The sequence below is a fragment of the Nothoprocta perdicaria genome, unplaced genomic scaffold, assembly GCF_003342845.1.
Source record: "Nothoprocta perdicaria isolate Ctin4 unplaced genomic scaffold, notPer1 scaffold_244, whole genome shotgun sequence".
Taxonomy (NCBI): domain Eukaryota; kingdom Metazoa; phylum Chordata; class Aves; order Tinamiformes; family Tinamidae; genus Nothoprocta; species Nothoprocta perdicaria.
Window position 1 is genome coordinate 686,691 of NW_020455471.1, and position 25,129 is coordinate 711,819.

At 57.7% G+C, this 25,129-nt stretch overlaps 2 protein-coding genes across 2 annotated transcripts; both read right to left on the minus strand.

The window, feature by feature from the left end:
• Positions 1-1,197: 1,197 nt before the first annotated feature.
• On the minus strand, positions 1,198-12,244 carry SH3BP1 (SH3 domain binding protein 1). Its single transcript, XM_026039882.1, has 18 exons — positions 12,183-12,244; positions 10,065-10,107; positions 9,097-9,201; positions 8,078-8,154; positions 7,715-7,826; positions 7,499-7,575; positions 6,986-7,121; positions 6,264-6,332; positions 5,776-5,866; positions 5,349-5,491; positions 5,129-5,240; positions 4,980-5,061; positions 4,412-4,492; positions 4,187-4,303; positions 3,447-3,544; positions 2,379-2,508; positions 2,067-2,176; positions 1,198-1,559 (listed from the first exon to the last, which is right to left on the minus strand). The coding sequence occupies exons 1-18, from the start codon at positions 12,242-12,244 to the stop codon at positions 1,198-1,200; spliced, it is 2,007 nt and encodes a 668-aa protein (XP_025895667.1).
• Positions 12,245-15,327: 3,083 nt separating this feature from the next.
• Positions 15,328-25,076, minus strand: GGA1 (golgi associated, gamma adaptin ear containing, ARF binding protein 1). The gene is made up of 17 exons (XM_026039860.1): positions 25,004-25,076; positions 24,846-24,930; positions 24,301-24,376; positions 23,646-23,744; positions 22,284-22,407; positions 21,721-21,821; positions 20,577-20,657; positions 20,005-20,142; positions 19,780-19,861; positions 19,315-19,422; positions 18,875-19,030; positions 18,054-18,118; positions 17,736-17,914; positions 17,342-17,625; positions 16,893-17,062; positions 16,536-16,646; positions 15,328-16,361 (listed from the first exon to the last, which is right to left on the minus strand). The coding sequence occupies exons 1-17, from the start codon at positions 25,032-25,034 to the stop codon at positions 16,251-16,253; spliced, it is 2,001 nt and encodes a 666-aa protein (XP_025895645.1). The 5' UTR covers positions 25,035-25,076; the 3' UTR covers positions 15,328-16,250.
• Positions 25,077-25,129: the final 53 nt, after the last annotated feature.

Here is a 25,129-nt window from a genome sequence, read left to right on the forward strand (position 1 = left end):
GCCCGCGGGCGCCGGGAAGCGGCTCCCGCCATCCCGGTTCCGCTGGTCCGTGTCCTGCCCGCGCCGCACGCCACGGCAGCCGTGCTTATCTCTATAGGTGTCCCTACAGGGAGCACTCCCGACCCCCTCCCCGTTGCTGGCCTCTCCCACTACAGGCTGCAAAGTATGACGTGCACAGTGACACTGAGGTGTAATATTGGCACCAACTCTTCAAATAACTTAGGTGCAATGACTGTGTGTATGTTTGCAGGGTAAAACCTTTGCTGTAAGACCAACCATACTGATTCCTGCGTGTAGCACAAGACATTTTAAGGCAAAATTAGATGTCAGGGTTTAAAATTATTGCTTTGCATCTGTAAACAACTATACGAGCCTGTGGAGCCAGGCTTTCCGGGCTGAAATGCTGCCAGAAGCAGCTKCTCTTTGCCTGGTGATGCATTTCCCACTTCATGCCTAAATATCACAAATGCAGCTTAGAGCCTTCTCCCACACACATGCTCCAGCGTTTGGGGAGCAAGAGGGCAATAAAACGGGGAGGTTTTGGAAAAAAAGGTGGATAAGACACAGCCTTGAGCAACGCTCTTCGTAGGGCTGAGAGACGCTTCAAAATGGCCTGGAAGGGCAAGCCCAGGAGAAGCCCACAGGGCCCCTGCCACCACGTACCCTAACACTGATCTAAAGAGCAGATGGTAGTGATCCCTGACCCCCACAGTGCTGGGTGGCTCAACAGCAGCAGTCGGGATCAGGGATGTGGGTTTGGGCAAGGATGCAGGTTTCYTGCCGGCATTTGCAGTCCCTGAAAGGCAGCAAGGCTCTCCGGGAGCTGAGGTGCAGGGGTGTGTCATGATGGAAAGTTCCTGCCAGTCAAGGGGGAAGAGGGAAAGTCCCCCTGTGCTCGTGGTAACGGGAACGTGGTGGTGCTAAGCAGTGAGGAAGGGAGGAAAGATCTTCTGAGAGGCAGACAGAGAGGCAGAAGCACACAAAGGGTCCGCTCAGGATGGACCAAGGCAGCCRAGGAAGGAGCTGAGGACATGTCGGCTCTAGCACCTCCCAGACRCCYTCACAGAAGAGCTCCCCTTGCACTYGTGCCGGAYRCTCGGCCACGGCAGGGGAAGGGGATCCTGGAGGAGCGCTGGATCCCCTCTTCCTCRGACCTGTGGCAGGAGGACAGGAGAGCTGGTGCTCCCGCGGCCCCGCTCAGTCGATCTCCGAGGCCTGCCCCGTTGGCTGAGATGCCGCGGGAGGATTCCTTCCTCCCGGAGATGGCGGCTGCCCCTCGGYGGCAGCTCCCGGGGCGCAGTCCATGGCGGGCTCCGGCTCCGGCGCGGCGCCGGCCTCGCTGCCGGGCGAGCCGGGGGCCCGGGCGCCGCTGCGGCTCTGGCGGCGGCTCGGCTGCGGGGGCAGCGGCGGGGGCACGGAGGGCGCGCGGCTGGCGGCGCCCGCCAGGCGCCGGGGCAGGGCTCTGGGGGCGGCTGCGTCTTCGGCGGCGGCAGCGGAGCCACGCGGCTGGGCCACGGGAGGTGGCGGCACCGTGGGCCGTGCCGGGGCYGGCCGCTTGCCTGGAAAGGAAGCCAAGGGGGGCTGAGCTTGCCCTCCCGTGTCCCTTGGGAGAGGGCTCGGACCAGGCTTGACACAATGATGGGCACGCTACCCCTCGCCCAGCTCCTAAATCCCATCCTGGAGCACCGAGCGGGGCGCACASAGCACACATCAGCTTCGGGGGCTTTTCCTTCCTTCTGCCCTCTACAAGATACCCTGAACTTTGAAGGCTCTAGAAGAAGGGAGTTCCTTCCACTAGAGAGCTGGCCAAGTCCATCCCATGGTCCTACCTTGGCTAGCAGTGGAAAGGTTGGAAATGAAGGCTGGAATCCTGCCTACACAGCCTGGCCGCAGGCCCTTTCCCTCCCATTCAGCAAGAGGGGCTGCCCTCTGCACCCTTTCCTCTGGAGCGTGATGGGATGAAGGCAACCAGAGGACGTAGCATTAGGGTTGGTAGACCCTGGGGACATCTGATCATTGGCAACATCTTAGTGCGTGGTCTGGGGCCTCCTGCTCCAAAGCCTAACCTTTGCGGGTGGTGTCACTGGCGGGCGTTGGGGCTACCAGCCCGGAACCTTCAGAAGATGTGGTCACCTTCGAAGAAGCTGTCTGAGAACTTGCCTTRGGATCCTTTGTGCTGTGGGAAAAGGGGGCAAGTCAGGCTTTGATTATCCTGCTGGCAGGRGAGGTCAGCACAACCTGCTGATGGTGGGAGCCAGTGTCTCTGTGTGGGAGACCTGGTCCTAGGCCATGGCTTTATGTGAAGATATGGGTGCAGGGTGGGATGGGGAGGGAGGAGAGCCAGGACAGCCAGAGCTGCCAGCTCCCGCTGGACTTACGCTTCTTCATCTGGGAAAGCAGAGGTGCTGGCTGGAGGAGACTTGGGAGACGCTTCCTCCTCTGGGCTGGCCTCGCTAAGAACAGCGTTCGCAGGTGGCGTGAACATGCCAGAGACGTTGAAATCGATCTCTAGATGGAGAGAAAGGATGGAAGACCTGAGGAAACGGTACTAGAAGTGAAGCTATGTCAGAAGCTGCACAGGACTCATCGCCAGACATGGATCAGAGACGGCTGTGGGTGGGTAGAACCCAGCCATGCAGCAATCTCCAGAGCCCACCTGCCTTCCTGCACCAATCCACCCTATCCCCTTCTCTCCTCTTGACTGGGACCTCAGCTTCTGCCTGAGGTAGGAAAGAGAGTCTGACCTTGGGTATCAGCCTCTCTTGGGGATAGCAAATGCACTTGTCCTTTCCTCTGCCTGCATAGGACACTTTGTCCAGGGCAATAGACCCATGTGTAGACTAGGGGCAGCAGCACCACCTAATGGGACTGATGGTTTTTCTGCAGAGTGATGTTGCTTCCAGAGCCCTCTTCCATGAGTCCTCTGGTGTCTGAGGGCATGAGCAGGGAGGATGGGTGGCAGAGAGCTGCTTTGCCTTTATACAGAGCTTGAAGCAGGGTTAGAGTCTGCAGCTTGGCACAAACCACAAGCTTGTGGCTTATGTGTGAGACGTGTGCTCAGCAGATCAATGTGAGGGCACCTCRAAGAGACACAAGCTCAGCTGAGCTGGAAACTTTGGGCCAAGCTCAAAAGGTCAGGTCTCTCAGGGGCAAAATCATGTTCCCTTCCCACTGAGCCCTTGATTCACAGTCTCCCTGAGCAAAGCAAGGCAGATTTCTAGCTCCTTTTGTCAGCTGCCCTGCTGCAAACACGGGCTGCAGCTAGGCAGTGTTCCTGTGCCCTGCTGGAAACCCCTTCCGCAGCAGCCGCAGGAGAGCGGGACAGAGCTAACAGCACGGGATGCCCTTTGGCTATCGCGCTGCTCTTTGCAACTGCAGCGGGACCCAGTGCTCCCTCCGTTGCTGCTCCCTGAAGAAGGAAGGCCAGGGAGAAACGGTGGCCCTACCTCCAGGGAAGAGGGTGTCCGCGTTTTGGATGAGGGCTTCCACAATGCCCACCACCTGGATGGAGGAGACCGAGGCCAAGTCCAGCTGCATGGGATCTCTGAGAGAGAGAGGCAGGGGAGGCATCAGRGAAGGACTTAAAGAGAATCACCCCATCTTATGTTAATTCCTGTCTGGGCAGAGGCCTGAAGGGAAGACAGCCAAGGGGAATTAGGACCTGTTCTCTATCCTGCAATCCTGGCTTCCAAGCCAGTTTGAGGTCTTTTATGTCATGAGTGGTCAAGGGCTCAGCCTTTTACTCTGTGCACCTCGGTGGGAGGTTAGCAGGCAGGCAGGAGCCCAAGGGCCAGGTGTGGATGAGGGGGTGCAGAGGGTTGTGTGGGAGATGCCAGGCCTGCTGTGGCTCTGAAGGAGACCACAGAGTGCAGGAGAGCTGAGAGGCTAYGGGGACATCAGAGGGAGACACTTGGAGGCCTGGATGCAGGATGACGGGKGTGAATATGGGGCTGCAGGGAGGGCACGTCTGCTGCTTAAAGGAGGAAGGCTTAAAGGAAGGCTTAAAGCTTGGGCAGGGGATGTGGTGCTCCACTGTGGTAGTGGATGAGGGACCGGACATCAGAATGGAAGAGGTGCAGGTGGCCTTCAGGATTAGCAGGAAAAAAAAAAGAAAAAAAGAAACAAAAAATCCCTTTTCCAAAGCAGAGGAGCTGCTTCCCACCCCGCTGAGCGGACACAGCCTTACCCTGAGCTTTGCTGCGCCCAGAGCAGGTTGGGGCCCAGCACGATGGCAATGTTGCTGGGGGTCATCTTATTGACCTCCTGGTGTTCGGCCAGCTTGGCTAAAAACTTGATGAGGTACCTGTGGGKTAAAAAGAGGGTGGGAGGACAGTAAGTATGGCTCAAGGAATGAGCCAGGCATACCCCTGGTGACTGCATGGGGTAAAATAACCCCATCCCTGACAAACACCTTAAATTATTGTAGTTCTCCAGGGGCAGGCGGCTGCAGGTGTCTCGGAGACTCTGTACTTGGCCATCGGAGTCCTTGAAGCTGTGAGAGACAAGAGGGAGAAGAGAGCTGGGTCCGCTCCGTGCAGCAGGGATGGGCACAGGGCMTGAGGTCTGAGAAAGGCTGACGCTGGCCACCCTGTGTGGTGACAGCCCTAGGACAGCGGATGTCCTGTGGGGAGAAGGCCCAAATGCTGCTACATTTATTGGGTCCTGTGGGCCAGGCATCCATAGAGGACAAAACACTACCCCAAAATGCCCAAAGGGATTTACTGTGRCATGAATGTAGCTTGTGGATGAGCCCTGGAGGAAGCGCAGCCCTTCTGTGAGTAGTAATCCTCTTTCATCAGGACTACATGGATTGGCACTGACCCGATCCCCTTGGAAAAATGCTCCAGAGGAGCTGGGTTTTTATCCTTCCTCGGAAAAAATGAGGCTGAGCAGCCCTGTCTCGCGTGCCGGGAAAGGCCAGGCGGGTGGGCAGCCTTTTTCACCCCATCAGGCATCTCCACCTCTCCGCTCTGACCTACCCAGCCACTTTGACCCATTCGTCGTAGAGCTCGAAGGTCATCAGGGGCTGGGGCAGCTCCCGCAGGTAGGATTTCAGTGCTCCTGCAGGAGAGGGGCAGTGAGGCAGGGCTGCGGGCCGGCCCGCGGGCGCCCGTGCGGCGGCGCTCACCAGCCACCGCGTGCGGGTCCGTGTAAAACTCCTCCAGGGCGTTGGAGCCACTGGCCAAGCTGCTCTTCAGCTTCCTCAGCACCGAGGCGCCCGCCGCCAGCCGGAAGAGTCCCTGGGGAGAGGTGACGAGTGAATGGGTGCCGGGGCTGGCCCTGGTCRGGCTTTGCTGGGGAGGGGAGGAGGGTGTGGGGCAGGCAGGTGGGTCACAGGGGATGCCGACCTCCTCCCTCATGCCCGAGGCCAGCAGCATCATGACACAGGCCTCGATGGGCAGCGCAATCTCCCGGCCCAGGCTCTCGAGGTGCGTCCCCAGGGACACGCCGTAGTACCCGGCGACTGGTGCCTCTGCGGTGAAGGAGGGCTCTGGAAGAGAGCGGGACAGGTAAGCAGGGCTGGGCAGAGCTTTGTCCCAATGGGATCCAATGGGTGTTGGAGCAGCCATGTCTTGTTCCGAGTTGGGTCTTGCTAGGCAAGGGCAGGGGTACGGGGGACAGGAACCCCGACAGGAATCTCTCTTCCCATCCAGGGTAGGAGGCAGCAACAGGCAGAGAGGGAACATCTGCCTTTCCCAGCCTGCTCCCACRCTCCCGTGCTCTGCAGAAGGGGATGTCGCCCACAGCAGGGCTTCACGGAGGGCGAGGTGGTACCTGTCTGGCTGTGAGATTCCTTCAGCTCTGCCAGCACCGAGTCCAGGGATCCCAGGGACTGCCGGTGGTACTGGGCTTGGATTTCCATCAGCTGCCGGACAGAGGACGCAGCCCTTAGCTCAGCACTGGGCCCTCTCAGAGAGACCCTCTCCCCACATACTGCACCCACATGGAGAAGGGTAAGAGAAACAGAGATCCTGGAGGAATAAAAATGGGAGCTGTGGGCCCTTCCCTCCGRGGCCTGTGGACTGTGTCAGCACTGAGGGGTAGAGAGTGAAGCGGAGAGCAGGGCTAGCGGGGCCAAGCTGCAGCGYGTGGGGCCAAAGCCCTACCCGGGGCTGCTGTGGGTGGGCAAGGACTCTCCCCAGCCCGGGCTGGAGGACTCAGTGTGGACAGGGGCAAGGCTGCCTCTGATTTAGGCCCTGCATAAACCCTAGGAGACGCTCACRTGCTAAAGAGGGGTGTGAAAACAGGAGGGCAGAACTTACTCTGATGAAGTAGCTGGCATAGCTGTCCTCTTTGGTGGAGAAGTGGTAGAGGTCGGCCATGTACTCGTCCTGGAGAAGGAGAGAAAGCAAATGGCAACTTTCCACTTTATCCTTGGCTTCTTGAGGAAGAGGGTCTGATATCATTAAGCCCCCTCAAACTGTGCCTCTTGTTTGTGCCATGGACTACCCAGACAGCACTATCTCCTAGAAAGGGGCTCCTGGTGTTCTTGGGAGGCAACTCTCTGGCTATGGGGCAGAGTGAGAGGGTGGCAGGCTGGGATCCTGTTGGGTTCCTCTTTGCCGCTATTCCTTACATTTGGTTAACAGCAGTGATGGGCCCCATGATCAGGCACTGCACAAGAGGCTGCTATGGCCTTTTGGCCATAAAAAAGCACAGGTCTTTTTGGAGAAATGGAGAAGAGGTGCTGAGAGCTGATGTGACTCAGGCCCCTGTGACCCAGCACAGACCCCAGCTCAGCTGAGTCGCAGTCTGGGGAATCCCATAAGCTCCCTGCTCCAACTCCYGGAGCCCCCTCTCAGCAGCAAGCTCCTGGGCTTGGGGCATCTCCCAGCTTCTGCTCCTCAAGGGACCCTTTTGCAGCTGGACTGGCTGTTTTGTTCTGTTGCTGCCCATCTTGGTGTGGGGCTTGSCTTGGATGGGGCTGCTAGAGCTGAACAGGACTCCAGCCCTAGAGCTGCCCCACCATGCTGGCTTTTCTCACCTTGCACTGCTCCACCTTCCTCTTCACCTCCTCCTCCTCTTCCTTCAAGTTCTCCAGTTTGTTGGCAGCAGCAGATGCCCCAGGACCAGCGCCGGCGCTTGTGCTGTTACTGGAACTCTTGGCAGCTTGGTTCAGCCTCTCAGATGGGAAAGGAGAAAAGGACCACGCTGCAGCCTGGGACACCCATGAGCAATCAGCCCCGGKGACTGCAGCTGCCCAGGTGGCGAGGGGCCAGTTTGCTGMCTCCRCTGCTGTTCTCTGGTGCGCGGTGAGGCTGGCAGTGCCGGCCAGGTCCGGAGGCACCATGGAGAAGGGCCGGCTGGGATCTTACATTACATGCAGCAAGGGGCGAGCTAACCAATGTCTCTAGAGGCCCTGAGAAACTCGCTCCCGGCTTCCCTGTGCGGATGCGTGCACGCATCTTCCTGCAGCCCTCGGGCCGGCAGGATGGGCTGCGGCCGGCGCGCGCCGTGCTCTGCCATGGCGTGCCCCTTGGCCACCCAGGCCCTGTACCTGCTTTTGATGGTGTTCCAGTCCGAGATCAACTTCTGCAGYGTCTTCTTGCGCTTCAGGATGATGGGAAGCTCCTCCTGGGAGAGAGGGGCCACAGAGGGAGTCACAGGGCCTGCCCTGSCCCGGGCATGTGGGAAAGCTCGGGGAATGGCGGAGGAGTGCGGGCAGGGGAAGGCAGGAGAAGGAGAGCGGGGGAATCCGCATGGCCAGGGCTACCTCGCTGAGCTTGTTCAGCGGCTGCAGGACGTCGTGCTCCAGGGCGATCTCRAACTCAGCCAGGATCTTGGCCAGCGTGCTCTGTATGCAGCAGCCCATCTCCAGGGCTCTCCTGCACGGGGAGAGGAAATGACTGCAGGCCAAAGACCCCTTCTTGGGGGCAAAAAGCAGGGACAGTCCCTGGCCCCTTCTGCACTTGAAGACCAAAGGCAGTGGTTGTCACCTCTTCTGCTCTGGTGTTTGGTGAGGGGCCCTGCTGTGCTCTGAGGAGGGAGTTTGATAGCTCAGCTTGGATACAGGGGCATCTGCCAGGATTTGGCACCTTTCAAGGTCACYCCAGCCCCTTCCCGCACCAGCTCTTACCCAAGGCTGGACTCTGTGTCTAGCTCCTTGAAACTCTCAGCCATTGCTGTGGACAGAGCCATCAAGGGCAGCTTCTTCTGYAACAGAGACAACAGTTTTGGAAAGGAGATGATGAGCTGATGTTTGGCAGCTYCCTGTCCCCAAGGCTACTCCACCACCCTGGGGACAAGGGCTGGCCAGCTGCCAAGCCCTGAGCAGCAGCCCCACATCTTCCCCCTGCCCACCCAACCCACCGGCCTTGTGAGCTGAGGAAGGACCATGTTCATCCTTCCCATGTGTGCCTYCAGACAAAGCCAGGATCCAATTAGTCTAACAAGGCACCAAGACTCCATAACTGGTTAGAAATCCTCCTGCCTTCTCTAACACAGCCTGCTGTGGAAGGCTGTGGCACTGATGGAGACCTCCTCCAAGCCCAGTTCCGCCACAGTTTTAAATGTGCAGAACAGTTTCCTAAACAAGACTGAGTAACCACACTAGGGTTCATTAGGCCAGCGAGGAGATGGGCCCAGAAAATCACGGGGTACCTAGGGAGAATGAAKAAGGATTGACTGTTGGCAGTTGCTTTCCAGACAGGAGCTGGAAATTGCATCAGTTAGATGGAAATAGGGTGGCAAGTTCAGCTCAGAGAAGAGGAAGCAGTTGTGTGCACTGTGTCCAACTGCACTGTGGGGCTTCTCACAGCAGGACATTGGGGATGAAAAGGCTTCATGGGGATCAAAAAGTGACACGGACAAAATAGGGTTTCTGTAGGGTTATTAAAAACAACACCACAGTCTGACCCAGCGAGCATCCTGACCTCAAACCACTGGTGACTGCACAAGTGCCCAGGGGACACTTGCTCTGCAATGGCTGTTTGCTGGTGGTCACTGCTGGAGGCAGGACCCAAGCCAGGTGCCCCTTTGGGCTCCACTGCACCAACCACCCTGCGGAACCAAGGCTGGAGGTGGGTGCACAGCGGCCCCTTTGCTGATGAGCGGGGTGAACGTGGGGAGCAGTGTGGTGGCCAGGGCTGCACTCACCACTCGCTTGTCCATCTCCGAGCCGCACTGCCCCTGCAGACAGGCCTGGAGCCTCTTGGACACGCTGTGAGCCGCCCGCTTGGCTGGCTCGATCCTCTGCTCGATCTGCAGGTGGAAGGGTGGGATGCAGCAGCCCTGTTGCCGAGGCCTTGGGTAGCCTTGCCCAGGGACAGCTGCCCACGGGTAGCTCTCACCCGGAGCAGCACCTTCTCCCCGCATGAGCGAAGGTCCCCTCCACCTTCGGTGTCACTCAAGGGGACAAAACCCTGCAGGCCTCTTTGGCCTCCCTGCCGTGCCGAGCCCCAGGACAGCGCGACCGCCTCCGGCAGCATCAGCCGAGCGGCCGGCGCGGGAGCAAACCCCGCAGCGCCGCGCCAGGGCGTGGGGACTCTCTCCCCAAGCCAAGCTCAGCTCAGACCGCACTGCCTCCGGGCCCAGGGGCTGAAGCAGCACAGCATCCCACCAGGGCCCGGCACATCCTGCACCTGCGGTAAACGCGAGCGTGGCTCCCGGCCGAGGCCGCGGCTCCCGGCTGAGGCCGCCGCTGTCGCAGGCTGGAGTCAGGCTGCAGGGCCTGACTGCATAGGCAGCTGGGGAAGCCCCCTTCTGTGGCACCAGCCTGTTGTTTCCTTCACGTGGTCGTGATGTGACTTGGTGTGAGGGTGCTGCAGCAAACTCTGCATTCCTGTGGCTGGGGACATGTTGTAACATCTCTCGAGCCCGGCTCGACTGCAAACGAAAGCTGCTGTGACAGGAGCAGCTCAGCACAGCGAAGAGCAAGGCAAAGCCGGGACAGAGTGCCTGTCTGAACCTCTCGCTACGGTCCTGGCCTTGCCCTCCGGCGCGCAGGGAGATCCTGGCACTGCGACTTGGACATGCCGGCTGGGCAGATCGCGGGTGGGAACAGGACACGTCCTCCCACGTAAGCACAAGCAGGCACATGCCYGGCAGCCAAGCCCACGCCTCACCTGCAGCAAGTCTTCTGTCAGGAGCTCCGTTGCTTCTTGGGATCTGTCGAGGAAGAAGGAGCCATTAGCAGATGGGATACCCTCAACCTGGCTTGCTTGGGAAGGCAGGTCCTTATTCRCTTCACCTTTTTTTGTTCATGGCTCCAGGGAGCAGAAGACACCGGTTATGACCTGGACCACCAAGCGCAAGGCTACAGGCACAGTGAGCCCGTGAGAGGAGAACATCAGGATCAGGGAAAAGCAGCCAACCTTACTGGCCAGCAGAATTCCCATCCCCTAGAAAGATGAACGTAACTGGAGCGGGATGCCCAGACAGGGCAGCAACAGCACCTGCAGCTCGCAGCTCCCCAAGGCGAGGGTATAATTTCAGATAGGAATCCTAAATCAGAGCACCCAGCTCACCATGTCTTGATATGGCCTGATTTTTGGAGAGAAAGTCCTTGATRGGGTACTGCTGTGATGGGAATTTTGCTGCTGAAGCTTTCTAGCTGCAAACACCTCTTCCTGGAGGGAGAATTCAAAGGAGCCTCTGCCAGGGCCTTACACGCATCTTTACCAGGGGGTTTCCAGGGCCAGAGTGGCTGGAAGCTACTGGGGCACCAGGGCAGGAGCAAGCGACACCAGGTAACTCTGTGGTCAGCAGGAAGCTCAGATGAGCACCAGCCCCCAGCAATGACTAAATGTAACCGCCTTACTGTTTGGTTTTGCAAGAAGTATGAGGTGCAGATCATGCAAAGGCATCCAGGAAGCTTCTGGTTTGCAGAAAATCTTGATGAAAAACACACCAAACTTTCGTGACTCTTTGTGAAAGAGAAACCTGGCTTTTCAGGCCACGCTCACTACAAGTCCCTGGGACCTGCATTTGCATTCCCACTACCTCTTCCCTGTCCCACACAAGGGCTGCCCCCCTGCCTGGCCAGTTCATGTTTCTCCCTTCTCAGTGCGCGCGAGCAGAAAGGGGCCTGGTCTGCAGAGCCGCAGGAAACGGGGGAGGCTGCCTGGAGGCAGGCAAAGTCACATGAGGCTGCAGCCCGCAGAGCAGGCGCCTTGCAGCGGGCCGAGCTCCTGCCCATGGACCACACGGGCCAGCGGAGGCTTTCTGCCCGGCAGCCCTAACCACAGGGAAGCACACGCAGTGCGGCCGAGCGCCTCGGCGGCCCGCGAGAGCGGAGACAAAACCGGCCTGGCGGGAGGGGAGAGGGGAAAGGGAGACCTGTTCCGCTCTGGGAAACACAATGAGGGCAAGAGGTGGCCGTGCTCTGGGAATTGCTTCTYGGTGGCACAGCTGCCGGCCTGACTGCAGGACCCTGGCAGCCTGAGGGACAASGCTAAGTCCCCTTGGGCCTCTCAGCAGTGGGGAACCTGCGTKGGTACAGGTGGAGGTGGCTCTAGGAAGGAGGGAGTGAGGGGGCTGGGAAGGGAAGGCCCAACCCTGTGTTGTCACTTCAGCTCTGGGTTTTGCAAGGGTAGACCTTGGGAAAGTTGGAGAGAGAAATAAGGAAGCAGAGGAGGTGGGACCAGGCTGCAGGATTTCACATGAAACTCTAAGTCCCCTGTGTCTTCTCCACAGACCACAGGACACAAGGCCCTGGGGTGACAGCTCCTCTCTGCAAAGGGCACCTGTTGGGTCAGAGGCTGCTGACACTGTGCTGGACATCGGGCTCCCAGGGGAGGTCCCAGCTCCTAATGCCCCCCTGTYACCACACAGCGAGAGTGCGTGGAGGAGAGGGAGTCCCTCCGATGGGGGACCCCTTCCCACCCAAGGGCCCCTCCGCTGCCTGCCGCCAGCCCCCCTGCTGTCAGAGCTGCAGGAGGGAGAGCTGGGCACCCCAGCCAGAGCGGAGCTTGGAGGGGCCCCTTCCTACATGGCTGCAACGCCCGTGGGACCCAGGAGAGGCAGCCGCGCGGCCTCGGCCCGCCTTAGCGAGCGCATCCTCGCCGGGTAGCCCTGCTGCTCACAGACACCTCTCGGTCTGCGCTAGAGACTGCCTAAGACCAGGGTCATTATCCCCTTCCCTGGCTCACCCGGGAGACCAGTCCAGCCTRGGCRCGARCGCCCCGGGAGCTGCCCCCTGCYTCCCCCCAGCCCGTTGGGCCCGGTCACAGAGAAGTCCTTACCGGCCCGTGAGGCTGGGATGGGACAGTTGCTGCCGCATCCGATGAAACTGCCTCTTCATCATCTTGAGAGACGGGAGGAACCCACAGGAGCTGCTCCGCTTGGCTCTACCCGCTCAGCGCTCCCAGATGTCGCTTGGCATTGGATGTCCACGGCCCCTTGACTCCCAGGGGCTGCTCTGCCCCTTGCTTTTTCCCYAGGCACCTCTCCCCCTTACTCCTTCCTTGTTCCCTTCTTTCTGTTTCCCGCCTTCTCTCCTCCCTCGTTTCTCCTCGGGGATGTTCTGCCGGGTTTCTCTTCCCCTCTGGCAAACTCCCTCTTATGCTCCCTCTCGTTTTTTCTTTTTTTTTTTTTCTGGGTTTCCTTCCTCCTCGAGCTTCTCCTCTGCACCCTCACTGCAGATCAGGTAAGAGCAGTTGAGGGCTCCTGCTCCGCTCTGTGTTCCTGTCACCACCCCACAAGTATAAATAACTTAAGCCCAGCCTTAAAGGGGAAATATTATTACAGCAAACACGTAACAAGGCAGGACAAGCACAAGCTGCTGCAGAGCCCAAGCGAAGGGCCCACGCTCTGTTTCTCAGTCTCTTTCTCATCCGGGGTGGGTTTTTCCTTTCCCTTGCCTTCCCCAGCATCAGCAGCGATGCAGCGCAGCCCGTGGCCGAGCTGACTGCCTGAGCAGCATTCATGGAGTCTCTAATATGCCTGCTAGCTCCTGCCCTGCCTTGTCACCCTAACTCTGCTAGTGCCCCTGGGGCACCTGCTCACCCTCACGGGTTCATCTCTGCCCTCTTCCCTGCAGGACAGATCCCCTGTCGCACTAAGCACAGGCCACAGCRCTCCGCGGGCCCCCGTGCAGCACGCCTGGGCCCCTTGCTCAGCGTGCTAAGCCATCCCCGTGGCTGCTTCTGTGTTCCCCACATTCCCCCCGTGCTGCTGCTGCTAAGGCCCGCCGGGCCCCGCGCATGCTTGTGGAAGAGGCCGTCGCTGTGCGCCCTGCGGAGGCCCCTTCCTCCCCGCTCCCGCCTCCTGCCGCAGCCCTCAGCGGCGGCGCCGCGCAGAGCGGCGCCTCCCGTGCGCGGGCACCGCCGGCCCCACGGTCCCGGGCCTGCTCGCTGCGGAGCTGAAGCCTCCCACGGCATCCRGGCTCAGCTTCCTTCTAAAGCTGGGGGTGGTGGGATGCTTAACCCACCCCTTCACTCCAGCTCCGGGACAGGAGCCTCCCCTTATCGCTGGCTCCCTGCAGCCAGGACTTCCCTTGCTCTGCACTGAGAGCAGAGGGAGGAGAGGGTCAGGCACCTCATGCAGCCGGCAAAGGAGGCAGCATCGGAGCCCAGGCGGGAAGTGGTCAGCCCGTAAACAGGAGCCAAACAGGAGAAGACAGAAGCGGAAGGGCCGCTCCACCTGCACCTGCTCCAGGGGCTGCCCTCCATGTCTTGGAGGGTGAAGTCTCAGGGAGCACGCRGCAGAGCCAGTGCTGGCCTGTCCCTTTTCAAGGTGGGACTGCCCCATCATCACCTTGCTCTAAAACTGGGGCAACGTGGAGTGACCCACCTCATACTCCATGGAAAAGCCCCTGTGGGGTTCCTGAAGGTCATCGCACTCACTGAAAGCAGACCACTGCTTTGAAGACCTGTTGCAGTGGGTCACCCAACCTTCCATACAGCTCWAACAACTCCCTGGACAGCACTGCAGGATGCAGCCGCCAAGCTGGGGTCTCTTTCCTCACACACAGTCTWGGCAATTCACAGGGGCTGCGGCCAGACCTGGCCCCCAGGCCTGAGCCTGCAGCAGGGGGAATGATGCTGCCCAGAGCAGACTCCCCTCTCCTTCCACCCCACAGCCCTTTGCAGGAAAGCTGCTCCAGGGAGCCACTCCAGGAGGCAGCTCTGGTGCCCAGGCAGTTCTCGACCCGGTCCTGGCACTGCTGCCTGCCCYGCAGTGGCCACGCAGGCTGTGCTGGAACCCATGGGGTCCTTCCTGGCCTGCCTGCCTCCTCCTGGCTTCGAGAACAAGCAGGCAGGAGCAGGCAGCTCCCAGCATGGAAGTGACTTGCTCTCAAACAGGAATTGAGAGCAACGGGGGGACTTCCACAATTCCCCCCGTCCCCTCCCACGAGGGGATGTCACATCCCTCCAGGGATGAAACAGAGGAGAGCAGTAGGAGGATTTAAGCTTAAGACACCCTTGTGCCTGGCACCTGACCCCTCTTGGGGTAGAAACAACTTCTCTGAAGGCTTGGAGGATGAATGGAAAATTCAGTCCCTGGGTCAAAATGCAGAGGGAAAAAGATCAGGAAAGAACTCTTTTATTTCCCATAAATACAGCAGATTATTCGCGCCGGGCGTTGTTTTAAATTTTTTTTTTCCATTTACAGAATTTGCACTGAAAATATATACAAGTCTGTTCAAGAACCAAACAAGATCTGCAAAGAAAAACCCATACAAAACCCTGAAAGAGACCAGAAAGGGAAGTAAGACACAGCAGAAGCCCAGCATAAAGACTTTGCTTCCTCCTCTCCTCTACTACACCACACACCCAGCTCCAAGACCTCTCACCTTCACTGCCCCCAAGCCAAGAACAAGCAGCACCCACTGACCTCCACCTCACACAGGCTCCTTCCACACCTAGCAGGCTGATTCATGGTGCACTCTGCTTATACCTCTAAAACCAGGCGCAGTGAAAACCAGCTTAGGAAAGGGAAGCAGCTCACGCGGTCACAAGTCTAATCAGGATGGGGATCRCTCCGGACATGCCACTGCCTGGTCTCCTCTGTGCCTGCAGATCCCTGCTCTTGTGTCACAGTGATCGAGTGCCTGGGATGAGCCCCCTGCCAATGCTGCCGGCCAAGGCACACCCGGCCTGGCTGTACAGCCCAGTATGGTTGTACTGCCCGGCCCGGCTGTAACCGCCTGGTGCGGCTGTACCGGCCCGGCGCGGCTCCGCAGCAAGGCCGCTGTCCAGTCTCTCCCCAATTCTAGCCTGTCCCTTTCCCCACTGCAAGAAGAAATCAAAGAGCTATAATTAAAAAGAAAAGCAACCAAAAAAAATAAACAAAAAAGCCACCTTCATAACTCCCCCCCAAAGCCAAACTGGGGAGGGAAGAGGGGAGTAGGATGATTTGCTGCTTCCTCTCCCTCTGTTGAGCAGGAGTCAGAGGCTGTGGGAAGACTTAAGCCCACAGAGAAGGCCCCTTTGAAACATGCCCCTTTCAGGGCTGGCACGCAGGACCAACTGGTATGGGTACAAGAGCAATCCCAGACAGTTGCTGGAGTAGCTAAAGCTTAAGGGAAAGGTGCGATTCCTCCCAGCTGGGTTTAGTGCCTGGAGCCAAGGAGCTACAGAGATGACGCAGACAGGAGCAAACTCTTTCCAGCACTGAACTCAACAGGTTCCCAACCCCAGAGCTCTCTCCCAGTCCAAGAGCCCTGTCTCCAGCTTGAGGAGGGGGATATGGGAAAACAACTCCCCCTTCCCAACCCAAGCACAGACAGTTAAAGACACTGACTCCAGCCCAGTCCCTGGTCAGCCTCATTTCATAGCTCTGGGAGAATCCCAGCAGATTAGTTCCCAGCTTCAAAGAGTGGGGGTATTGGGAGGGAACCCATTTGAGCTCTGAATTTGCTAACGAGAGAGAGCACCACAGAGCATGAAGTGGCTGAACGGTGAGGAAGGGTGGAGGCAACAGACAAGAACAAGGGTCTTCATTTCCTAGGCTTTGCTCCAGTCTGAGCCTGCTAAAGCTCCCCATCCCTGTTCCCCAACTGCACCTAAAGGAGGAAAGCAGGGATAGAAGAGAAGCTGAACGAACTGGGGAGGAAGGGAAGCCTTCAGAATAGCAGGGAAGGCAACTGTTCACCCACAGCAAGCTCTCGGCTCTGCTCCTAATCACACTGGATGAATGTCTCCCAGCTCTCCCCCTTCAGAGACGCTCCCTCTGGCTCCTGCCCAGCCACCTGGGGAACAGAGCATGAGCAGCCGACCCCCTCCCACCCTCCCCTTCCTCAGGGTGCTGAAGCCTCGCGGGGCCGGCTGCCCAGGGGCTCTGCAGAGCAGGGCCTGCAAGGGAAAGCTCTAGAGGTTCCCCCAGGACTCCGGTGGGGGGAACTGGTCCACGTCCCCCATCTCGTTGTAGGTTTGCTCTCCCATGGTGAAGGTCAGCTTGTATCGTAGCCTCACTTTCTCCTGGAGATRRGGGAGAAAAGCAATCAGGAACAGGRCTGGAAAGSCATGAGGCAGCGTCTAGAAAGCTGTGGTGAGCATAAGGAATAGGGATGGGGTCCCCTCAGTGGAAGGGCAGTTGGGTTTTGCCGAGGTAACAAGAGCAGCCAGCTCCTGCCCCAGGGATAGGACTGTTACCTTCTGTGGGTTAGCGAGCAGCAGAACTTGTGTGATGGCACTGGGGTGGATAATGGGGTTGAACGCTGGCAGCTCTGTGCCCGAGGGAGGCTGCAGCTTCACTTTCATCACCTAGGCAAAGAACAACACCCCACCTTTCTGAGAGGGGGACTTGGCCACCAAATATCCTGCTACCACCGGTATTTAGGAGTCTTCCACCCTCTAACCAGAGAGAGGGGTATTGGGCTGGTCCCTGTTAATCTGGGGGCAACACAGCTTGCTCTCAAACCCACATAGCCCTCTGCATCCACCCGACCTTTCCTACAGTGGGAGAATCCTGCGGCAGGCTAGTGCCCCGAGCCCCAGCAGCCCCCTTACCTTAGGGACAGCAGATTGAAAGACAATGTTGCGGATGGGCTGTGGGGCTGTGCTGAGCATGGAAATCACCACCACAAGCACATCGGGTCTCTCGGGCAGGGCATCTTTAGCAAAGTGGAAGAGGACACGGAAGCCGTGTTGATCATACACCGTCACAGGGAGGATGCTGCCTGTGGGAAAGGCAGGGACAGGCACCACTCAGCCAGGAGCGAAGTGGCCCTGYGGCAAACTCCTCATAATCCAAACTCCACACCAGGAACTACAAGTTGCCACTCTCTTCCAACTCTCCAAAATCCAGTAGGTTTTCTCATATTCCCCTCTTCCCTGTATGCACAGCTTGTTCCACCCTCTTCATACTCTCTGTAGTTCCTTCTTCCCCAATCTGCCTGGTCCCCTTCCAAACAGTCCATCCACCCCCTAAACTTGTCYCCCTCTTCCAGCCTACTCACTGGGTTTGATTGACTCCAGAGGCACAGTGATGCTGGCCAGCGAGATCTCCTGGGGCAGTGCAGTGGCAGGAGGCCGTGGTGGGATGGGGGCACCTCCTGTYGGCGCGGTGGCAGCTTTTGGAAGCGCTGCAGGGGCAGGCAGCTCTGAGGACAGGGGTAGTGTTGGATTGGGAGAAACGCTCTGGAGCACAGGAAGGGCACTGGGAGCATGGGCCGTCGTGCCAGAGCTGCTCTTGTTCTGTAAATCCCTCAGGGTGAGCCGTGGAGGTGGCTGCTGCTTCTCCCTGTAGGGAGAGAGAGCAAAGAATCCAACAGGGCACGGAAATAACTGCATCCAGCACCTCAGCAACAAGAGAGACAACCAGAGATGCAAGACTGCTCAGCTCCCGCTTACCACCGCACTTGCTGCGACTCTGGAGGCAGAGACTGCTGCAGCAGAGTCTTGCCCAGGAGGTCTAGGTCGTCCAGGCCACTGGAGGGAGGAGGAGGATTCGGGGAGGACGCGCCAGCGTCTGCTTTGACCGGAGGCGTTGCCGGGATAGGGGCGATGCCAAACTCGCTGCTATCCGACGACTGCAGAGAGAGCGCACACGAGAGGCCCCCAGGTAGAGTCACATCAGCACGGCCATCACAGCAGGAATACCTCCTTACCTGTTCCAGGTGTTGCTTCCACCACCCTCCCCACCTGCCTCCATGGCTCCCAGCACGTTACCTGGAAGCTGTTCCAGCCACTGCTGTCACCAGCCTGGGCAGGAGGTGGTGCCGGGTCATTCAGACCTACCAGGAGAAAAGCAATCATCAAGTCTTGGTATCAAGTTGGTAAGGGAATTAAAAAGGCAAACGTAACTGACATTCCTCTGCAAAGGCAGGACACAGAAGAATCAGGGCAGAATATCTGACATGTTCCCCACTTCTGGCTCTATCTCTGCAAGGGAAGGAGCAGGGAGGACAACGGTGCTCTTTCCCTTCACGCTCTAGTCACCACTGCAGYAGACCCAGATGGGAATACCACTCAGTTGTCAGTCTCCACTTGCAGTTGCRTGTAGAGGATGTCTAGGTCACACTGTTGCATCCAAAACATTCATCTAAGGGACACGGACCCACTGTCAGAAAAAAATGGATTCTAGAACCTTCTAGGATTGCCACCTTACAAGACTTCCATATGAGCTGTTGTTCATGCCTRGTGTCTGCTTCACACCAAAGAGTAAACACCAGGCGGTGGAGGTGGTCCACCCTTGTGATCCCATCTAGTGATGGCCATTGCACAACTCTCGATTTACCTGCCAGATCAGTTGTCTGAGAACAAAGCAGAGGGTAGATCACTGCAGGTTTTCCCTGATAAGTCAGGAAAACACCATGTGAAATGAAGCTCAGAATCAAATCAGGGATTTTCCTTCCTATCACACTAAGTGAGGATCTTCTCTTGGTGTTTCATGATTCATGCCTCTCAGAGCTTTTCAACATTCACGTTCCTCCATGAGGATAACGGTCTACCCAGACTCACACTCAATGCTTTTACTCTTGTCTTCTCACCTAAAGACATGAGTTCATCATCCAGCAAGGAGACAGAGGCAGCTGGGTCAGGCACAGGGACTGCTGAGCCACCTGAGAGGGTGGGCAAGGCTGGGTAGGAAGGGCCTGCTGCTGGGAGGTCTAGACCYGACAGATCCAGGAGGGCAGAGGTACTGCCTGCAAAAAAAAGGAACAGGTTAAGAGAAACTCTTGAGCCTCCTAGTGTGTCATGAGGCAGTTCCCATCTTTCCACCACCTGGAAAATGGAATCCCCTCCCCTGCTCTCCCTTTCAACTCCCTCTTTTCATGCATCAGTCACCTCCTCAAGCCATTTCCTCATCTCACCAGCATCACTTTGACCTTCTGCATGTTTCACCTTTCCACATCACAAAACTTTCTCTTATGCTGTAGAGAACTAGCAAGAGGGCCCCCGTGCTGCCCCATGTGCCAGGACGACTCACCCCGAAGGGGACCAGCCACAGTCTCCCCGTTGATCTCTTCTCCTCGCACCAGCTGCTTATAGAGATTGATCACCTGTGTCAGGTTGTCATTGGCTTGCAGGATCTCCGCTGAAATTGAAGAGGTGGGAAGTAAGTTTAAAAAGAGGCAAGAAATGAAGACAGACTTTAATCCCCCCAACCATTCTTCCTCGAGAGTAAGGCCAAAAAAAATCTAATAGCAAACCACTACAAATAGCATTTTTGCCACTACTGCTTCAAGAAACACGTGGGAAAAAGAAATACTCTTCCACAGGGAAGTGGAGGAAGTCTGTAACCCTGTGACTGGTGTCACAYGCCCCGCTCAGCAGCGAGCGCAGACTAACCAACCTCGACCAGCACAGCAGCTGCCCAGAAATGCCACGCTATGAGCAGCTGAGCGGGGATTCCCTGGGCCAAGATAATTGGAGAGGGGCCAAGTTTGCTTACCTAGTGCTTCATCATTGTCTTCTGTGTCACTTGCAAGTCGGAAGAGCATGGGCCTCATGCGTTCACAGCGCTGATACAGCTCCTGGCAAGAGGAGACAAGGGCACTGAGGTGGCAAGCTCAGATAGGGATGCAAAACAGGTAGGAAGGACTTGGGAGGGCAGGGTGAAAGACTGCACACCCTCCTCACAGTTAAGCCCAAGGATGCTGAGATAGCTTTTCCTCACCTTCATTAGGTCCTCATTGCTCTCTGTTGTCTCCCCCTTGCTGTAGCTAGTCACCATCTCTGTCAGCAGCTTCACATTATTGTTCACCTCCTCAATGGCGTTCACCCTTTTGGAGATCTTCTCCATGCGCTTCTGGTCCTGAAGAACAACCAAACTGGCAAGGAGGTCTTTACTCTTGTCCACAACTTGGGGAGACAGAAAGCTCAGCTGGCCTACACACCGATTCCCTGGACAAAGGCACAGCAACACTGGCCCCAAAGGAGCTCCCACCCAAGTGACAAAGTCCAGATCATCTCTAGTCCAGCACTGGCCACGTGGGGTGGGTCTGCTGCTGATCTAGTGCTGCAGCACGACTTGTGCCACACAAGCGCCCAGAGCCATTCCTCCTAGTAGCCAAGTGACAGCAGAATTTGCACAGAAACTCTCCGGCACCTACTGCAGTTTGGGGCAGAGGCTCCCCACGTGCCTGCATGAGGACAGAGACTCATTGCTCAAACCTCCTCCCACTGACTGCAAGCATCAGGGCCTACAGCACCCCCCTGCCCTACAACCACACTCCTCCCCAGCTGCACCTCCTGAACCATCTCCTTGATGAGCTTGTTGGCAGCCCGGAGGTCCTCGGGATGGGAGCTTTTCAGAAGACGAGCCAATATCTGCAAAAGAGAAGACACCTTTGGGCCCAAGCTGAGGCACGTGGCACCCAGAATCACTCTAGCAATACTAGAGCCAGTGAAATCCCCAGCATAGCCAAATCTAGCTGAATGATGGCATTAACCACTTAAAAACCTAGCTGGATCACTTCTGGGCTATCAAAGACCAGGCAGAAAAGAGAGCACAATTGCTCTTCTTCCCCCTGCTGTCGTAATACGGACTTGAAAATCCCCTGCATTGAAAACCTGGCCCTGTCTGATGGTTATCCTCTGCAGAGACCCAGGAACAGCAGTGTCAGTACTGAGAAACAGAAAAGCTGGTTTAACACAGGGAATTGCCACAGGACTGTAGTGGGCTCCCATTCACACCGCTTTACACAGCTCTTTTGCAGCTCTAACTGGTAAAGAGGGAGAGCTCCAACTTCCCTCACACACCTTAGTCAGTGACCAGTTCCACAGGCCCCCTACAAATCCTCCTTGTCCATTCTCCATGACAGCTCTTTGGGGAAAAGGGCCCGCAGAGGCAAAAAAAATTACCTCATACAACAAAGGTGGATCACATCTCATTTCAGAAGTCAGAGGAGCCCCAAATTTTCTTAAAAAATTCACCATTAATAAAGCAGAGATGTTTAGCTGAACAGTGACCCCAAGAAAGGCAAKACAGGACGGGTACAAGAGAGCATAAGCAGTTGAGCAATAAGTGGATTGCAGCTGTGGAGAAGAATTAACAGTAACAAGAGGGGGAGCTGGGCTCCATTTGGCCCACGTAGCCAGATAACTGGGCTCGCTAGAGACRGCAAAGCAGCAGCCTCCCACATCCTGCTGGGCTCAGGTCAGCACTTCACCCTTTGTACCAGCCCGCAGCTGAGAGCTCCAGAGGTCAAATGGATCTATGTGCCCCAGCTCYGGCTATTTCCTTAGGCCTGACTTAAGCACAGACCCTCAGCATTCCTCTGATCTGCTTCCTGAAGCGTGGCGCAAGGAGTAGGAGACCTCTAGGGAGACAGGACACCCTGGAGGTAGGAAAATGCTGACCTCCGGCCCTCTGCCTGAACACAGCCCTTACCTTGGATTTCTCTTCGTCATCAAAGATGATGTTCTTGGGCCGAGGAGGAGGTGGTGGGAAAGGAGCATCATCAGGCAGTTTTGGGTCACATTTCACAATTCCTGCAGTAGAGATCCACAGAGAGRTCAGGAAACTTCACACACTGGGGGATGAAACAGCCACCTAGGACATTTCTTCCCCAGTGGCTCTAACTCAGCTGGGACTGAGGGGGTTTGGGTCTGTTCCTGCCATCCATTATCCTGGACTGTGTTTCTACATCATTTCTTTTCCCTTGATGAGAACCTTCTTCTGAAAGATACAAAGTTACTGCCTATAAGAGCCTAAGTCCATGACAGCACTCCTAATCCTTCAGTCCCAACTACTCCCAGTGTCCCTCTCCAGTAGGGAGCAGGCAGATACCCTCCCACGAAGCAATTCAGACCACAAGCAATAACCCCCGAGCAGCTAAGATCCTCAGGGCACCCATTTCTTTTCCTGGGGCAGAGCTATGGGTGTGGTGGGTCTGAGTGCAGGAATAGGGGGAAAAGAAAAAGGAAAAAAAGAGGCAGTCCATCGCCTCTCACCTTGTTTCTTCAGCATCTGGTAGGCTTCTGAGATCTTCACTTCGTGAGGCAGCCCTAATGTCCAGCTGTACATGAGCTCCAAGATCTTTGACTTGACTTTCTCGGGTGTTCGGCTACCAAGATACTAGAAGAAAAAGAGAAGAGGTGGCTTGGAGCTGATCTGAGCTGTTGCAAACCTGGCACATTCACACCCTCCCCCAGGAGAAGTGAGACAGTTCCCAACGGCACCAGGAAAGAGGAAGCAAGCAGGAAAGCCCACGAGCCTTGCAACAGACCCCTGCCACACTTGCTTTCCAGCGCAGGAAACACAGCAAGTGAGAGAGATGCTGGGCCAGCAGCCCTCAGCAACACCCAGGGATGAGTGAGAAAGCTCTGGGGGGGTCTTTGTCACCTTGCAAAGTTCGGGGCACTGCCAACGGGAGGCGTTTGCAAGGCTGCCCTTTAGGGCTGAGCAGACAGCAGGGCTGGGAGGGGAAGGGCTGGGGGCAACAGGCCTTGGGGCCCAGGATGTTTTCTCAGCTGCACTCTCTGCCACAGAGTTCCTGACACCCTTTGTGGCYGCACAGACCCCAGACAACAGCTCCCAGCAGCGAGGTGTTTGAATGCTGCACTTCCCTCTTGACACACAAACATCCTTTGCCCTTGTCCTATGGCTCTGCTGTGCACTGGTGGAAGAAASAGTGAATATCCCACCAGGCCCCTGTGGCCTAAGGTGCACAGACATCCCCTAGGGCACCTGGCAAGGGGACGCTAGGACGTTACTGTTCCTGGCCATTCATGGCAGAAGCTGTGATTGACAGACTGAGGTTTTCCACACTCTTATTTGGCCCATGTTCCCTTAACTCTGTAGCCGCTGGTGGCAAGAGCTACCTGGCCTGACCGAAAAGAGCAGCATGTCCAGCTTGTTCTGGTGTGGCAACAGCCAACAGCGGAGCAGGKAGTGACTTTCAGTGCTTCATATGGATGCTCTCCAGAGCATCGCTGTCCATGCCTGGATTTGCCCTCTTGGAGCGCCCCAGCCAGGCTGGGGCATCCTGAAGACAGGCAGCCATGGTGCCAGGCCTGTAAAAGGCTCCCCAGCACAGGCAGCACAGATAGGTGACCTCAGGCACACAGTGAGCTCAGGAGCCTCACAGGCACTAGCTGGGGCTTCCTGGACGAAGAATCAGCCTGGAGCAGAGAGGCAGAAGCTCACCTTCTCACTGGAAGATTCAGCAGCGAGTAAGGACTACATCTCTGCCCAGTATTGCCCTGTCCTCCCCACATCCCAGTGGATACACAGCCCTTCTGCCCGGCCACTTCTTGCCCGAGCCCTCCTGCCGCCGCCTCCACTCTCCTCCAGCACAAGCCCCCGGGACGCACCTTGGGCGACACCACCTTGATGAGCTCGTTGAGGAAGCGGAACTTGCCCACCTCGTCGTGGAAGCGCTTCCCACAGCTCTTCATGCAGGACTCCAGCACCTGCAGAGAGCACCACGTGAGCCCAGCAGCACTGGGAGACGGCCTTTCCCGGCTGCCCCCTTCCCAGGGGCAGGAGCCAGGGGTTATCCTCACTGCAGCCAAGAGGGGCACCCCATTCCCCTCCTGGGGGGCCAGTCTCCCCCCCACAGTAGCAGGGAAGGTTTCCCCTTCGGGACCAGTCTCTGCAGAGGCCGCCCGGCAGCGCAGGGAAGGCGATACCCTCCGGGCGCAGGGCTGCGATGCAGGACGAGAGCTCAAGCACTCAGGTTTCACAGCACAAATCCAGAACGCAGCCAAGGGAATGAAAAGCTGCCCACTGACTTCAACTGGCTCTGGACCACAGTGTTCAGCAGGTCATGATCCCAGAACTGGGAACTTTCCAGGCCGCCACCCACACCTCCCCAGTCCCAGCACCCAAGAGCCCAGTTACACCTGGACTTGCTCACAGGAAGACAGGCACTCAGGAGCTGAGAGCTTCCCTTGCTCCTCAAGTCAGCGTGAAGCAACTCTGCACCCTGGGCCCCCATCTAGTCCTACAGCCTGCAGATGCCCTTACCGTGAGGGCCTGGATAGCTTCCCATTCCTGCGGAGACTGGATCTTGTGGGCAAGAAGTCGGGTGGCGAGCGGAGGACTGGACGGAGCGGGGGGAAACAAATGCCAGCTGGTTAGTGATGGGCAGGCTGGTACCTGCGCTTCCCTCTCGGTACCCCACGGTGAGAAGCATGTCGTGAGCTTAAGATACTGATAAGGCCCCCAGGTTGCTTTGAAAGCTCAGGAGAACTTACTTTATTATACTAGGGCAGGTTTATCTGAGGTAAAGCACAGCTATATCACAGCTGCTGAAAGGCAAAATAAAAAAAAAAAACAGAAAAAAAAAAAAGGAAATAAAAGGAAATTATCTGTGACGCTCTGGGGAGTCTCTAGAGCAGGGGGGACCCCACGTGGGGAACACGGTCACGGCACCGAGGGAAAGGCGGGACCTCCAGCCCGAGGAGCTGCCCTGTGCCCCGGCCCAGCCTCCCGCTGCAGACCCCGCTGCTGCTCCCGCGGGACCGCGGCCCCYCGGCTCCGCTCCCGGGCGCGGCAAGGCGCCCGCTTACCCGTCCAGCTCCTTGTTGAGCTGCTCGCAGAACGCGCCGATGCCGGCCCAGTCCAGCTCCCTGTTGAGCGGGTTCGTGGCCCGGTCTGCAGGGAGGAGAAGGGGGAGGTGAGCGGCGCGGCGGCGGGGCCGGCGGCGGGCGGCGGCCGCGGCACTCACTGATCCGCGTCTCCAGCGTCTCGGCCTCCATGTCGGGCGGCCCGGGCGCCGCTCAGCGGGGCAGCCCCGCGCCGCCGCCGCCGCCTCGCCCGCCCGGCCCCTCCCGCCCGCCGCAGGCCCCGCCGC